The sequence below is a fragment of the Vombatus ursinus genome, unplaced genomic scaffold, assembly GCF_900497805.2.
Source record: "Vombatus ursinus unplaced genomic scaffold, bare-nosed wombat genome assembly UNPS02006779.1, whole genome shotgun sequence".
NCBI lineage: Eukaryota > Metazoa > Chordata > Mammalia > Diprotodontia > Vombatidae > Vombatus > Vombatus ursinus.
In genome coordinates, this window is record NW_020946557.1 from 9632591 (window position 1) to 9649501 (window position 16911).

The window sequence follows — 16911 nt, forward strand, 5'->3', positions numbered from 1 at the left end:
CACACTCCACACCTTTTTCATAGGCAGAATTACTTTTCATTTTAGAGTGAAGGGACAGAGCAACCAAGAAAGCTCTATCAACTCAAGAATCTATTCAACCTTGGAGGTTTTCAATGGCTCATGAACTAATCCTTTCTCCTAGGTTCAGTTGCAGACTGGATGGTCTCAAGGGAACCTTCCACCACATAAGCTGCTCCAAGATTGAGGCCCATCTACTGGCAAGAGTGTTTTCGTTTTGTAATACATCCTGGCATGCAGCTTAAATCCATGACAAAATGTTCTAGATCCCCTGAGAAGTGCTTAATAGATACAGAACCCCTTCTGTTGAGCAAAACAATGACAAGATGATGTTTCTTTGTAAATATAGAAATAATGTGTCTAACCTAATGTTCACAGGGCACATACTTAAAATTGGTTTTCTCACAGTGCTTGGAAAACAATGACCTCTATTTCCTGGTCTTCATTGTGACCAATGACAAATATTTGTGAGATGGCTAAACAGAATAGCAAAGCTAATCAGCCTGTACAAGGTTAGAGTACAAACCTCCAAACTATATCTAAGTGAATTAATCAACCTCAGACTCAAATAATAACTCATCTTCCTATTAATGTGACTACATAAATTAAGAATTTTACCTCTTCAAATTCAGCAATGCCCAAGGTATTCCAGAGGGAGTATGAAATGCAGGAAGTAATTTTTCTCCAAGTTCCACTGCTTTCCTTCGAAATATCTGAAAAATTAAAACAGTTCAATACATTACAAGTCAAAGTCAAATGATAAAACAGACTGGTTCTTATTTAAAACCTAAAAAAGAAAAAGGAAATAGAAATGCATCCAGATATTCTTTGTGGTCTTCCACAAAAAGTCCTATTCTAGTGCTTGCTTCATCAAGGTATGGCGGAGATTCTGGTTTCTTGCTGGCTGTGTCAGTAGATCCTAAGCCCTGAAACCCTAGAACAGTGAAAGTCTGTATGTTTGTCATTTAAAAAACACCTTGAACTCCCTAGCTAAATCTGAAAAGACTCATTATCCAAGGGCTGTCCACTGATTTTTTTCATCCACAGCAATTCATGAAGTCTCTTCACTAGGGCACAGAAATCATGAACTGCATCATAGACAGAGCACCATGAGGTATGAAATCCTAGATCCTAGAAATCTTATAGAAAGGATATATCCAGAAATAAGTTCCATCTATGCATCTAGTTTTCCCCTTTACTTTTGAGAAAGAGTGGGACTGAAGCCTAGAGGATAACCAGAGAGGAGCAGTAAGGACTTGGCCAGTTTTTCAAGCACTCATCAATGCCCCTAGCAAGGCAATTTTCCATGTCTTTTCCCTTAAGCAGGGGCAACTGGGTTCCTGTTGCCTAATCATATTCTATTCTTTGCTTTTTCAATCAATTCTGTAGTCACTTCACTTGAACAAAGCTGGCAAAGTGGCTTGTAGATTAAAGAACATGGCACACTAATAATTTCATGTGTTTCTAGAATCCCATTCCTGTGGAATCTAGCTCATATTTTATAAGTGGGAATCAAAAGGAAGATAGAGACTCTCTTACAGAGCCCTACCTATATGCAAAGTAATAATTAAATACATTAATAGCTGTCTGAGCACTTTTTTGTAGTGTTGAAATAAAAATAAAGCAAATGTACACCAATTAAGGAATGGATAGATAAGTTTCGATACATGAATACTATAGGATACATTGCTTTATCAAATGATGAATAAAATTATGGAGAAACAGAGGGAAAACTTAAAAGGACCGATACAAAAATACCTACTACAATGTAAAAATGGAAAGAATGACAACAACAAAACTGAATGTTGTTATTATAAAGATCAAGCCTAGCCTCAAAGAAAAGATGTGAAATGGCCAAGTCTTTTTTCTTTACAAAGGTGGGAACTATGAGTGTGGAAGACTGCATAAACTGTCAAGTTTAGTTGATATGTTTGTTAAGTTTGTGAAACTGCTTTGTCCCACCCTCCCTTCCCAGTATCCCAGTTCTTTTTTATGCTTTGTTATAAGGGATGGCAGCCTATCTGGGAAAGGAAAGGAGGAGGGAAATATTTGGAAATGAGGGTCAAGTAAAAACAGAGTATGTTAATAAATTTAAAAACAAAAATTAGAAATTACAGCTGCCTGATTGGTCTTGAATTGCAACTTAAATCTCCTTCAACCTAGAAAGCTTCCTGAATGTTCTGATGGTGAACTGCTGATTGTACTCGCTGGCAACTAAACAGGAGGATGGTAAGGAAGAAGGCTGACTTGGACATCAGGAGGTGTAGGCTCTATTGCCAACTCTGTTGCTCACTGGTTGAGCAACTTTGGCTAAGTCAATTCACCTCTCTGGGCCTTCCTTTCCTCTGCTGTAAAGTGAGAAGGTTGGACTAGAATTCAGGGGTAGGGAACCTGCAGCCTGGAGGTCACAGGCAGCCTTCTAGGTCCTTGGGTGATGCCTTTTGACTGAGTCCAAGTTTTATAGAACAAAACTTTTTATTAAGGGGATTTGTTGGGTGAAGTTTGGATTCAAGCCAGAGTAGAATACAATGGGCCAGAATTTACCCAGGTAGTTTCTCCAGTTAGGTGGGGTCAGAGCAAGATTGAGGAGAATGTTAAAATCCGATTTCATTATCAGCTCTATTCTTCAGAGGCTGATTTGACCTAGTAGAGAATGAGGAAATAAATAGGAAGGGGAAGAAAACCTCGATCTCCCCAATATTAACAATTGGTTATTTATTAATCATTTCTCTCAGTATGCATTGAAGCAACACTGTTCCCTTTCTCCTTCAACATTTCATGAGTCTCCAATTCTAGAAGACTGAAGTATTTGGAAAAAATCTATTGCCCCCTTACTTCCCAGGAGTCATGGTCAAGAAACTTGTCCAATAATAACTGGTTTACTTATTTTTTGCTTCTCTAGCTCTTGCTCAAATTAAAGTTCAAGTACTATTTTTAAAACCAGCTGAAATGAACACAAATATATATATATATATATACATATATAAATTCTGATTTATACACAACTTCTAAAAAGACCCCCCCCAATGTCCTTCACCCATTTCCCTAGGAATCTGTAATACCATATCACTCTCTCCATCTGCTTCTTCTTTGTGCCCTTTATAGGTTTTCCCTTTCTGTTACCACTCTCTATCAATGACATTTGCCAAATCATTAGATCATAGGATAAGTCCATGAGACTAAATACTCAACTGAGTATTCTTTTCTTTCTACTTACTCTCTCAGCCTTAGAGAGGTGATGCATTTCATTTCATATCTTCAACTGTCACCTGCTACTACACTCCTAATTTAGCATCCCAGCTGAGTTCCACTTTAATTCAAACAAACATTTATTAAATACCTGCTATGCATAAAGTACTAGGGTGGTTACTAGGGATACAAAGACAAAATAAACATAAGTTCTGTCCTCAAAAAGTTAATAATGGGGGCAACTAAGTGGCGCAGTGGATAGAGCACTAGCCCTAAAGTCAAGAGGACCTGAGTTCAAATCTGGCCTCAGACACATAACACTTAACTAGCTGTGTGACCTTGGGCAAGTCACTTGACTCCAATTGCCTCACCAAAAAAAAAGTTAATAATATAATAGAGCCAATAATTGAAGAGTTTCAAATTTCCACCAGGCTTGAATAACTCTGCTTGGGTACTGACAGCTGTCATGATTTTTTACCATTATAACATCTCTCACACATGCTTTCTCTTCCCTTATAATGCCACCACACTGTTGTGGAAACTCATCACCTCATGACTGTAATATTGCAATAGCTTACGGATTGTTCTCCCTGTCACAAGTCTTTCCCAATTCTAGTTCATCCTCTACTCAAGCTGCCAAAGTGATCGGACCAGGTCTGACCAATTCACTCCCCTGCTCAATAAACTCCAAGGACTCCCTTTTACTTCTAGTACCAAACATAAAATCCTCTGACATTCAAAGCTTTTTATAACCTGGCTCTCTCCTACCTTTCCAGTCTTCTTACACCCAACAACCCACTGTGTATTCTGTGATCCAATGACACTGAACTTCTGGATGTTCTTGAACAAGATACTTGATCTCCTGACCCTGGACATTTTTTACTGGCTGTCTTCCATACGTGGAATGCTCTCCCTCTTCATCTATCTTCTGGTTTCTTTCTAAAATTCCTCGCCTTCTACAGGAAGCCTTCTCCAATCCCCCTTAATTCTACTTCCTGTTGATGATTTCCATTTATCCTGCACATACCTTGTTTGTACATAGTTGTTTACATGCCCCATTAGACTGTGAACTCCTTGGGAGCAGTGACTATCTGTATCTGTAGCATTCAGTAAAATTCCTGACACATATTAGGCATTTAACAAATGTTTAGTGACTGTCTTCCACTCCATACCCTTTTCCTTTAACTTTACTAACCCAGTCAACAACTTGCCCATGCTCTCAGTCAACCAGGCTTGAAATCTCTGAATCAAGTTTTGACTAATCCTTTTCTATCATTCCCTATTTCCAATCATTCATCAAGGGCTACTCATTTTTCCTTGGAAATAATTGTGGTAATACATTATTTCCTTTGAAATTCCATTGTTACCACTTCCACTCAAGTATCCCAACCCACACCAAGCTCAACATGTTCTTTCTATTACTATCTGATTTTACTTCTACCAGGCTGAAATGCCTTAGCTCCTCCCTGACCTCATCATTATCCTTCAGGGCCCAGGAAACCTTTTGCAACTACTACTAAGCACCATTTCTAACCTTTGCCTCTTAAAAAGCCTTGCATCCTCCAAACTCAGTTCAAGTGCCACCTTCAAGAGGAGTCCTTTCCTGCTTCTCATAAATGCAAGTAAAACATTTTCCCCTCCTCCCCCATCATCTTGTGTTTATTTTACACTTATTTTGTGGAAGGAAAAAATGCCATTTTAAAAACATATTGGGTGACTAAGATGGCACCTCTCTTATCTCTTATATTTACTCTGGGAAGGGCTTTCCAGTCAACCATCTGCCAGACTTTTTAGAACCATCAGTTGAGTTGATGTTGGGCCTCTCATTAGGAACCCAAGTTAAGTCCAGTAATTAATTAGCTTTCTTTTTATATCAGATCAGAAGCCGGTGCTCTATCTACTGTGCCACCCAGCTGCCCCTAGAAGTACCTTCTAATCAAAAGGTGAAAAATATGGTTAAATAATGTAGTGGAATGCTGCTTATCTGTTACGTAATCCAAATCCTGTTCTGCTGTTCAGCTACATCACCACCACCATCATCATCACCAACATTTATATAATGCCTACTATATGCCAAACACTGTGCTAAGAACTTTATAAATATTATCTTGTTTAATCCTCCCAACACTGGGAGGTGTGTTATTATAATCCTCATTTTACAGTTGAGGAAACTGAGGCAATCAGAGGTTAAATGACTAGTCCAGGGTGACACAGCTAGTAAATGTTTAAGGCCAGATCTGAACTCAAGTCTTCCTGATACCGGGCCTGGCACTGTATGTACTGCAGGATATACACAACCAACTACCATTTCCTGAGGAAGTGGAAGTTTCTAAATACAAGAAGGTGCCTTAGTGTGTTAATATATCTTTTCTCTTTACTCTGGCTCCTCAGCTTCTTTGACATCTGACCTGTGGACCTGCTGGTAGGTGAGCCTCTACTCTAGAAGACACTGGTTGAGAAACTCCTCAACAACTTACATGTGTAAAGTCCTTCCCACTCAGAGTATAAATTCCTTGAAGGCAGGGGCTGGTTCACTTGCATGGTAAATGTCTCCACTGATTCATCAAGTAAGTCATAAATGGTTGCTTCACATTTTTATCCAGAGGTATTGTATCAGTTGTGCTGTCCAGTACAGAATGAGCTTTTCCACCTTGGCATTACCCACCCCTCTTACAAAGAATAGTTGTTCAATAAATGTGTATTGAATTTATTTCCTATTGGTTTAGGCTTCTTAACTACAGTGGTCAATACTTCTTGTGTCTCCGTTGTGTAGCATACCTGTTACAATGTCTTTGGATGAAAATGTTAAGCAACCATTTATGATTTACTAGATGAATCAACAGATGTGAAGCTGACCCAATTTTGGTCCCTAATTTTTGGTTTGGGAGGTAACGTGGCATAGTATTTAGAGGGCACCCAGGGAGGGCTTTCTTTTTCTTATTTGTATTCTCAGCACTTAGCCAGGGGTATAGTAGACACTCAGCACTACTGATAGAAAGATTCAATTTATATCCTAGTTTTGACACATATCAACTGTGTGACCAAAGGCTTATCACTTAACCTCTCAGTGACTCAAAAGACTCTATAGGACTTTAAGATGCAAGTGAGTTGTTGATCTGCATCGGCGAAAGGAATTTCTGTACCAGGAGCTTCCTATAATGATGAAATCACTGGTCTGGAGCAACAAAAAGGTTAAATTTATCGCCACTTCAAGATAGCAATATTGTCCCTGCAGAGTGAACAGAGATGATTTCCCATAGGGAACAACCTAAATTCTCTAAGAGATTAATATTTTTCAACCTAAAATGGAAAATACTTAACATAATTCCAAATTATTCTACTATAATTAGTGCAATTAAGGTAATGAGGGCAAAGAAAAATATACCATAAATGTGCACAAAGAATAATATAGTCAGGACTAACACACATGATATAATGTACAGAATTACAAAGTTCAAATTATAAATAGTGCACTAACCTATATGCAGGCCTGTTTTTTACTTTGAACTGGCAGGCTGGAGAAACTAGTGCTCAAATTCAAATGCCTGATTTACCGGCCAAATACATTAAAATGCTTTACAAATATGAGCACAGCTGTGGGAAGCATTATACACTTTGCCATCTGATTCTTCTTCTGTTAATTTGTGAGGCAAATGACTATTTTTGGTGGGGGACAAAGGTAGAGAGAAAAGCAATGGGGGAAAATGACAAGGACAAACTAGTGGCAAAGAAATACAATTATTAAATGACTTTAATAATAACTTCTAGATTTCTGTAGACCAGTAGCAGCAACAAGGTTGTAAGTGACAGGCATAGACCACTGTTTTAGTATCTCACATTGAATCTAATTATGTTCAAAAATATTTACTTTCCTCCCAGAGGATTTGTATTAGAGGGAATATATATTCCATACACAATCCAAATCAGAAGTACCTTTTTTTTTTGGTAAGGCAGTTAGGGTTAAGTGACTTGCCCAGGGTCACACAGCTAGTAAGTGTTATGTGTCTGAGGCTGGATTTGAACTCAGGTCCTCCTGAAGTACCTTCTAATCAAAAGGTGAAAAATACAGTTAAATAACTTCTGTAATAATCTTCCAGGCGTGTCTTAGGATTATTTAATGAGGGGCCTTATAGGAATCGATGTTCTTGAAATTGCATCAATAAATTATCCTTAAATAACAGAATGGGGAATATGAAGGCAAAAGCATTGGATTTGAAACTGGATTTGAATCCCAGTGCTACAACTTAATATTTGTATGACCTTGGATAACTTATACCACCTCTTTTGTCTTTCATCTTATCATCTGTGAAATGAGAGTATGGAAGCAGATGATCTCTATGGTCTTGTCCAGTCTCTAAGTTCTATGACCCTAAAAACATTGTTTCTAACTTTTACTGGTTTTTTTATGTCTCTTAAGAATTGTTCACATTTAAAAATCCATCAAATGAAATACATCTAACTCTTCACATCATATTCACAGATAGAACTAGACAAGGCACTAAATAAGATATATTGCTTTCTTTGATTTACTCAATTGCTGCTCCTAATAGACCTATGAATAAATATTTAAATGCTGGAGCAAGAAGAAAGCAGAAATGAACAAGGATGACTGTTCTAAACAGAAATCTTTTCAATATAAGTGATATGTTTCAAGTTTGAATTGATCATCAGATATCAAAGTTTCTATTGAAGTGGTCATTCTGATCATATAGCCAATATGTGTTCAAAGGTAAGACTTGAACCCAGGTTATCCTGGCACCAAGACCAGCTCTCTACCCACCATGTTATATTGTCTCTCCTTAAAATGGATTATTAAACATAAAACTTGGTTAAGATACAAGGTACCTGCTTTTATTTTAAATTATGTTTATTATTATTTTTCTTCAAATTTTAGCTATGGTTTTACTTATTATGCTGTATTTAAAGTTCCACTAGCGTTCAATTCATTTATTCACTGGGTGTTTATCAATGGCTAAGAGGATGAATTCTCCTAAATATTATATGTGACAAATAAACATTTATAATAAAAATTTCATATGCTGAAAATTTAGTACTGGAGAGAAATGATTCACATGTCAACATAAGTTAAGTAATAATAAGTGCATCAATTTAAACTAACTCTTAAAGTGTAAATCATAATGGTTCTGCAGCCTGTGGCTCATTGGCTGGCATTAACTTGATTGATGGTATCTTTAAAAATTTCCACTTAAAAATAAGAGGATTTTAAGTATCATATTATCCAAATGTCACATTACATAACCAACACTGCATCTGTTTTCAATAGATGAGCCTTTCGCTCTTCTATGAGATCACAAACAGAACAATAAATGAATGCCTTGTTCTGTTAAGAATCAGCACTAGATTACCAAAATATTATACAATTACACACTTCTTACTGGGGAGGAGCTTTTAAAATCATTACTCAAATGGTAAAAATAGATTAGAAAGATTTCTTTTTTTCTAATCCAAATACACACAGTGACCAACCAATACTGAAAAGGACCCATCAGTTTCCCTTTTTCAGGGCAATGCCTAAGCTTCTAAGTATTTGATGATTTAAATACTTTCAAAGATATTCCAAAAACACATTTCAATATAGCTTAAACGTGTTTTCCAGGAAGGTATTTTCTAGACTTCTGATCTTACTCTTGTATATCTATCAATGACCAATATTAGCAGTTTGCCTTAAAATCATAGGACATTAAAGGTTATCTGGTTCAACCTCTTAATTTTACAGATGAGGAAATTCAGGCATAGAGAGGTTAATTGGCTTATTTAACACTGCTCAGGCAGTAGTGGCAGTGCTGGGAACTGAAACCTGGTCCCCTAACTCCAAATCCAATGTTCTTTTCCATTGTACCACAGCTCCTTGCCTTTCCAGCTTCTTCAAGTAGAATACCTGAAGCTAAAAAAAATAATTAAAGAAGAAAATTGTACCATTTTACAAATACCAAGGAAATAAATGCATAGTAATTTTTTAAAGACCATCATTCTGTTGAAAGAAATAGGTGAGTACATGGCACTCTTCAGACATTATATATATGATCCTGGGAAAGTCATTTAACTTCTGTTTGTCTCACCTTCCTCATCTGTAAAATGGGTACAAGACCATTTACTTCCCAGGATTGTTGTGATGATCAAATGAGTTATTTGTAAATCACTTTCTATTTATAATAATAATAATAATATCACATACACAAATTAAGCAGGCTTAGCTTGTGCTCTCTACAATCTTAAATTCTAAAATGGAAAAAGTGTATACATATATGGAAGACAACTATAGATATAGGTATATGCATTAAAGCAAGCATTGGTAAAGATTTCTGAAGTGAGCATAAGGCCTTTGAAAATTTCTCTAGCTTCAGGCTTTGGACAAGTCAGTTCACCTAGGAAATTTTGGTTTCCTTTTCTGTAAAATGGGGACAATAATACTGCTTACTTTCAAAGAAATATGTTTTGGAAGCCTTTAAAACTATTGTGTTATCAAATGTTGGCGGGACATCAAAATATAAAGAAGTCAGATGATCCAAACTTCAATGCCCTGAATTATTAATGTCATTCAAAACCAAGTGAAATGTGGACATGCTTTGAAAAGGGTCTTATTAAGAACAGAGACTTTCACATAATAGTGAAAAAATACTGGAGTGGTTTGCTGTTTTCTCCAGCTAATTTTACATATGAGGAAACTGAGGCAAATAGGGTTAAGTGACTTACTCAGGGTCACATAGTTAGAAGATGAGTCTTCCTGACTCTAGGCCTGGTGCTCTAGCTACTGTGCCATTTAACTGCCCCCAATAGGTTCATATTGATTGCCTTTTATAAATGCCCTAAAAATGCCAGCTAGGTGGTACAGCGGCTAGAGCACTGGGCTTGGAATCAGGAAGACTCATCTTTCTGAGTTCAAATACAGCTCCAGACACTTATTAGCTACATATGACTCTGGGCAAGTCACTTAACCCTGTTGCATTACTTCCTCATCTTCAGTATCTTTGCCAAGAAAATCCCAATTAGGGTCATAAAGAGTCAGACATGACTAAACAACTGAACAACAACACTCTATTCTTAACTCAGAAGAGAGTTCCCTGGGTAGCCACATCGACTTTTTTCTTTACATGCTTCCCCAATTTCCTCTTCAGTGAGATAATTTGTGATGATATAAACAGAATTTCTTTTTTAAAGCTTCAAAGCCCTTCTGAGGCCACTGGATTATAAACCCTCTCTGAATTCTTACTTTCTATCAGAAACTCTAAACTGCTATAGCTGTTTCCTCCTTAAGATCTTTTCTTTTCTATATACCTTGCCAGTTCTTCCTTTTGGGTCAAAATCAAATCCAGATTAGTAGTTTCTTTCTGAGAAGACATTGTCAATAAGGCAAATTACAAATGCATCAGTTGCTCTGCTTTTAGTGGAATGAAACTTTCAGCAGATGGGCAGACATTTGGAAGTCATCCATCATGACTATAGCTTGCCCTGTGCCAGTTTTGTGATCTCCATTAGAAAAGAATCATCCATATCTCCAGGCAGTTTATTCTATATACCCACAACAACAGGATTTCTGTTTCTCTCTCCCTTTATTTCAGGAAGTACTCTCTACCGCAGTGCTACTTTCAAGCTTGTGAATTATCATTACAGTAGAGAAAGGCCTACTCCTTTATTAGATCTTGCTCAATCTGAGTTTTTAAAAACAATGTAACTGGTCTCTCAGACTCTAGTCCTGCCTGTCTCTCATTTATCCTTCCCACAAATAATCTTCTTAAGACACAGGCATGACCATTTCACTAACCTGCTTAGAAACCTTCAGTGGCTCCCTATTACATTTAGGATAAAATATGAACTGTTCATAAAATAATAAATTATCACATTCCAGCCATCGTCCCATTTCAGTGAAACCTTTGAGATATTAAACTCTTTATTTTAAAATTTCAAATTCTTTACTCATACTCTATATATTATTCGATGTATATATCTGAAGAAATTGCTATTGCTTCTGAACCTGTCAATCACTCATGCATTCATCAAATATTTTCTAAATGCCTAATGTGTGCAACATAACCTTCTAAGTTTGGTGGAAGGTAGAAAGACAAGTGAGATACTGTCCCTGTCCTCAAGGGGTTAATAAATCATTTGTTCATTCAAGCAACAAAAACTTATCAAGCACCTAATATGTACAATGTACCTTGAGTAGTGTAAGACTCAATGTAACCTGTGAACACAAAGATAAATACAAAAACATACCCCACCACAACATGTATACAGAAAAGAAAATATAAAATAGGTATGAAGTAATATGAACTGGGGGCAAGAGTGATGGTCCTCTAACATCTCGGTGGATCACGAAAGGTCTTATAAAGGAGGCAACAATTGAGCCAAGCACATATTTATTATCATATTAGTTCCCAACATGATCTGTGAAGTTATTGTAGGCCTCATTTTGGATTATTTCCCGTAATGGCATCCTCAAATCCCTTTGGTTGTAACTCCATAGGTGTGTGGGCTAAATTGAAGGGAAGCAAAGAGTGTGGGGCCAAATGCTATGGCATGTAGTTTTGCCATCTACTTCTTTTCTGGGTGATGTCATTAAACAAGTGAATAAAATGCCATTTTTATAAAAGCTCATGAAGATAAGTAATTGCGACTTTGAGAGTTTTAGAGGAAGTCAGTCAGTTGTTTTTTTTTTGTTTTCAAAGAAGACCAATGACATCATGGGGTGATAGCTTGACCTGAGTGTGAACTGGATTTAAATGAGGCAGAATTGTGCTAAATCATCTGCCTTACTCTCTCTTCCAGAGTCATCAAAGTCCAGTGGCAAGACAAAAGTCAAGATGACTGGTAATGGCCCAGGATGCAGTGGATGACCTTGGTGTCTTTGATGTCTGACCAAGCTACACAGTGTCTGCTTCAGAAGGCCATTGGAACAAATTATTCTCCTCTACCATTCTACCAGGGGAAGTCTTTACATGATTGGGGTAAACATCCCCCTAACTCATCAAAAGGTTTGAGGCCCATCAGTTACTCTCAACCCGGTTTAGCCTGTCTGCTGAGATGTTTTTACAGGGTGTGGCCACTGTGCCTGCTATAGTTTCTTGGAGGCAGAGATCAAAGATGAATGCCAGATGGACGCTAAAGGTCGATGAGCAGCCCTGAAAAGGGCTTGGAAAGTTCTCGCACAAGAGGTGCTACTCATCCTTGAACATCTCATACACCAGAGTAAATTTAATGACTCCATTCAGCAAATATTTATTAAGTGCCTACTATATGACAGGCACTGTGCTAAGAGCTATGGATACAAAGTAAGGCAAAAGACAGTTTCTGCTCTAAAGGAGCACACAGTCAAATGAAGAAGAAAGCATTCAAATAACTATGAAAAAAAAAGCTATAGTAATAATAATAGTTTGCCTTTATATAGCACCTTAAGGATTATAATGTGCTTATTTTTTTTTTCATTTTATACTCACAGCAAACCAGGTAGGTAGGTGCTATTATTATCTCCATTTTAGAGATGAGGAAACAGAAAGGTTAAGTTAAGTTATGTGGGGTGGGGGTGGGGTGGGGGGGTGTCACAGATAGCTAATGACGCAATGAGCTACCTAGTTGCCTTTCCTTATACATAAGAAAATCTGTGATAATCAACAGAGGAAAAAGACACTAAAATTAAGGAGAATTAAGAAAGACTTTCAGTAGGAAGTGAATTAGCTGGGACTTGATGTGACACAGGAAAGCCAGAAGACAGAAATAGGTAGAGAGATCAGGGAGTGAGTATGGGAGAAACCCTCATACTATTTTCTGTGCAACCTAGGTATATGGTACATGTACAACAATAACAACACGGCAGGGAAAATGACCAGAACCAAGAACATGGGAAGCTTTAAAACAGTTGGTTTTGTTTTATCAAAGATTAGGGGGTGATATCAATCCCAAAGAGCAGGTAACATGAACTGAAGACATTTAAAACACTCCCCCCTCCCAAAAAAAAGCTTTTAAAATAAAAGCAATGGTTAATTGTCTTTGAAAAGTTCAGACTTCTACAACATCAAAACATGGTTATTCTTGTAGTGGTGAGTCAGCAAACACTTTTTCTCAGAATCTGTTGAGTGTAAAGCACTGTGCTAAGTGTTAACAGCATGCTACTAGCCTCTTTTTCTTAATATCTTAGATATTGTTAGATTTTAGATCTAATTAGTTCTTAAAAGCCCTATCTAAATTTTACATTCTTTGTTCCACAAATAACATTACCTTCTCTCAAAAGCAGTTAATAGTGAAAAATTCAGAAAACTCAATCACATCTAGACATTTAAAAACCTATAATACACTTCTCAGAAAATATTCTAAGCATTATTCTGCACCCATGTACTTTAGGTTGTCTTACTGAAGGTTTGTTTTGAATATAACTCTCTGGAATGGAGAAATCCTCTTACTATTAACAGTATGAAGCTTTTTAAACTGCTTTTGATAATCCAAAGTCCATAGAGCTTGATTTGAGACTGCTGAATGGATTTTAACCCCATCTGTTTTCTTAAGCTCTGTGCCCTCCTCATTTGCATATTTGCCGAGAATATTGACTTCTATCTAACATTTAATAGATATAGTGGTAAATAAACAAGCTTTTAAAGAGGAGATCTATAGATAGACCATAATTAAGTTAATTCAATTATCACCAAGGAAGGTAATTTTCTTCATGAAACAGATGTTGAAAAGAAAAAAATTTTCAAAGGTGACTTTGAAGATTTTACAGGCTAGTAAAGTAAACTACTGATTTGAATACAACAACTCAAGAGACACCTTAACTCACCTGCTGGTCGCTTAGCAACCCAACAAAATTTAGGGAGCTAAATTCACATACCACTTCTGGTATTTAAGAAGGAGCTAACTGAAAAATGACACCCAGAAAAAAAAATAAAACATTTGACAGGGAAACAATATGGGAATTTAACAGTCTGAGCTTGAAACTCAAAGTATTTGTGAACACAAGAATGTTAAAGTATACAGGCATACCCTGCCTAATCTTGTTAATTAGTTCTCAACAAAAAATAGTTCCTAAGAAACAAGGATGGAAATGAGAGGGCAAGCTGACTGAGCTAAGGTTTTAGGGGTTTAGATGTTAGCTCAGATAATCACTCCCCATCTAATTTGGATCTAGGTCAAGCTACTAGAGGATAACATGACAGGACAATGTTATTTATAGAGTATACCTGAAAAAATCTTGATATATAACTATAATATTTCTCAACAAACTCAAAAGAAAAAGGACAAAAAGGATAACTGATATTAACACTGTGTTTTTTTTTTTTTTAACAAAAATGTTGCTATCCTTTCTACTAGCTATACCCACTTTGGGAGAACATGCATTCCTGAGATTACATTTTAAAGTGGACTGCCACAAAATGATGGTTGTGCAAAGAGATTAATTAATTAATAGGATGCTGGAACTAGAAGGAACCTCTGAGGCCATCTAGTCCAACCCCATCATATAACAGATGAAAAAGCTGAGAAAGAGACAAGTGACTCCTTCAAGATCACACAGTCAGTGGCAAAGCCAGGACTTAAGCTCCTATCGCCTTAATTTCCAGCTAAGTGATCTGGCGATGACTGTTTCATGTGACATTGTCCTCATCTGCTTGGACAGTGAGTGAAGGGACCACCAAAAGAATAAGTAAAGGTGGTGGGAAGTAAAGACATGCCTTTACTAGGTAGGCAGTGACAGAGCTGGTGGTGCAGCAAAAAGTGGTGGCTCAAACTGCCTGTAATACAAGTACACCAAGTCTTACCATTGGAAGTGGCTCTTTATAGACCACAGGGATAGGGTAACAGCACAATAAACACAGGGGCACGTGTCATATTGCTGTCACATCTTATTTGCTTAGTTCTATGCAGACGGATATAGACCACAAACATTTCCTTCTCTGTGGGAACTAGAACACGAAACAACTCAAATCAGCACAGGCTGGAAAAAGAACTTTCTAGTCTAAAACTTAAGTAGTATCCCCTGATAGTTCAAATGAGGGTTGGGGGAGGGGAGGACAAGGAGCAATGATAGTTGTTTCTCTCAGCAGCTCAAAACAGTTGCTCTTGCCACATAGATAAACTCAGGGTTATCTGTCTTTGACCCAACTTTGTTCACATTCTGTTAACTGACATGTTATCTCCACCTTCTTATTTAGCCTTTCTGCTCCTTGATCCAACTCTCTGCCAAAGTCTCTCTCTCCCTACTCAGGAGATTGGTTGATTCTGAGTATTTTGCCCTCTAGTTCCTGATACTGGAAAGCCTTGTTCCATCATCCCACTGATACAATTGTCATCTGTCTTCTTCTCATATACTCTGGGGTCAGTAAGTCTTCAGTAGTGGGCAGTTGGAGCCAGGTGGTAGAACAGGGCAGGCATGCATTTAAATAATGAAATAATCCACTGTTCATTTCTGATGTTGCTGCTAGGTTTTATGACATATGGTTAGAAACTAAGATTTTCTCTTTTTCTACTCTAAGTGAAGAAAATAGGAAAAGTAAATAATAGGTATCTACATTCCAAGTTTTTATTTAGAGTCTGCAATAACTTATTAAAGTAGTGTCAACATTTAGTAGATTTATAAGCAATTCCTAAGTGCTTTTTGGATTTCTCTAATTATATAAAAGCATACCAATTCTATTGTTATACCTACAATTCATATCTGTTAATACAACTATAATATTTTAGTTTCATTTTGATTGATGAAGTATCACATTTTTCTTTATATTCCCTGATTGGAAAATGTTTCAAGAGCTGAAAGGATTATCATGCAGAGACTCTACGTTACATTTTTTTTTCATACTGAGATGGGGATTTCTATATCATTTGGTGCTCTCATTCAGTACTTTATCCACAAGTTTGACTTAAACTTGAAAGAACTGAATGCAGATCTTAGCAAGGACAATATTCTACCTCAACTGCACATCTGCATAGGACCAAGAGCCTTTTACATCGTACCTGACATTAAGATCACTCTGAAATGGAAAGAGATGAAAACTAAAAGGACATCAAGGAACTTAATATTCTAATGGCTTTACTGTCTGTGTTCTCAGAGGAATAAAAAGCACTGTGGTAAACCTATAAGGAAGAAGAACAGGGGAAGGAGAAAATAGGAAGGAAAGCAACAAAGACAATTCAACAAACACAACAATAAATAATAAAAGGAACCAGCAGAGACCAAAATCAGATGTTCATAGGATGAGGTGCATGGGACTCCTTTTGTCCTATCTGTAAAGCGTTGTTCTCTACAGAAGATGACTTTATATCATAAATACCTTTATCTAGCTGCAGAAGACAGTTACTTTATCCACCTGTGCATAGACCATTAAATATAAAACAGAAGCATGATAGTACTTGTCCCAGCACTGTTTCTATCCAAACCCTGATGAGAACATGATGTTAGTAGTAATAATAATTTTAACACCTCATTTATATAGTACACCATAGTCACAAAATGCTTTCTTATGAATTATTTTTGCATCTGTGCTTCCTGTAACCTAAGAACAGTTTGGGAAAAAGATAGGAAAGTTCCTCTCATTAAGAGAGGGGTGGGACGGCCCAGAGTGTGGACCATTCCTTATGTTCTAAGACTCAGCAACTTTGTTGGTCCGTTTTACATAAGTGTTTCTCTTTGTTATATGAAGAGTTTACAGTGGTGTATGTAGAGGAATTAGGAAATTATTCTGATGTAAAAAAATCACAAAA

At 36.9% G+C, this 16911-nt stretch overlaps 1 protein-coding gene across 1 annotated transcript in view; it reads right to left on the reverse strand.

Annotated features, from left to right (window-relative positions):
- Window positions 1-16911, reverse strand: part of MAN1A1 (mannosidase alpha class 1A member 1) — a 173689-nt gene that overhangs the window by 79033 nt on the left and 77745 nt on the right. Inside the window, exon 6 of the mRNA XM_027848653.1 lies at window positions 637-731. Coding sequence (XP_027704454.1) covers window positions 637-731 — 95 coding nt within the window. The remainder of the gene's footprint in view (window positions 1-636; window positions 732-16911) is intronic.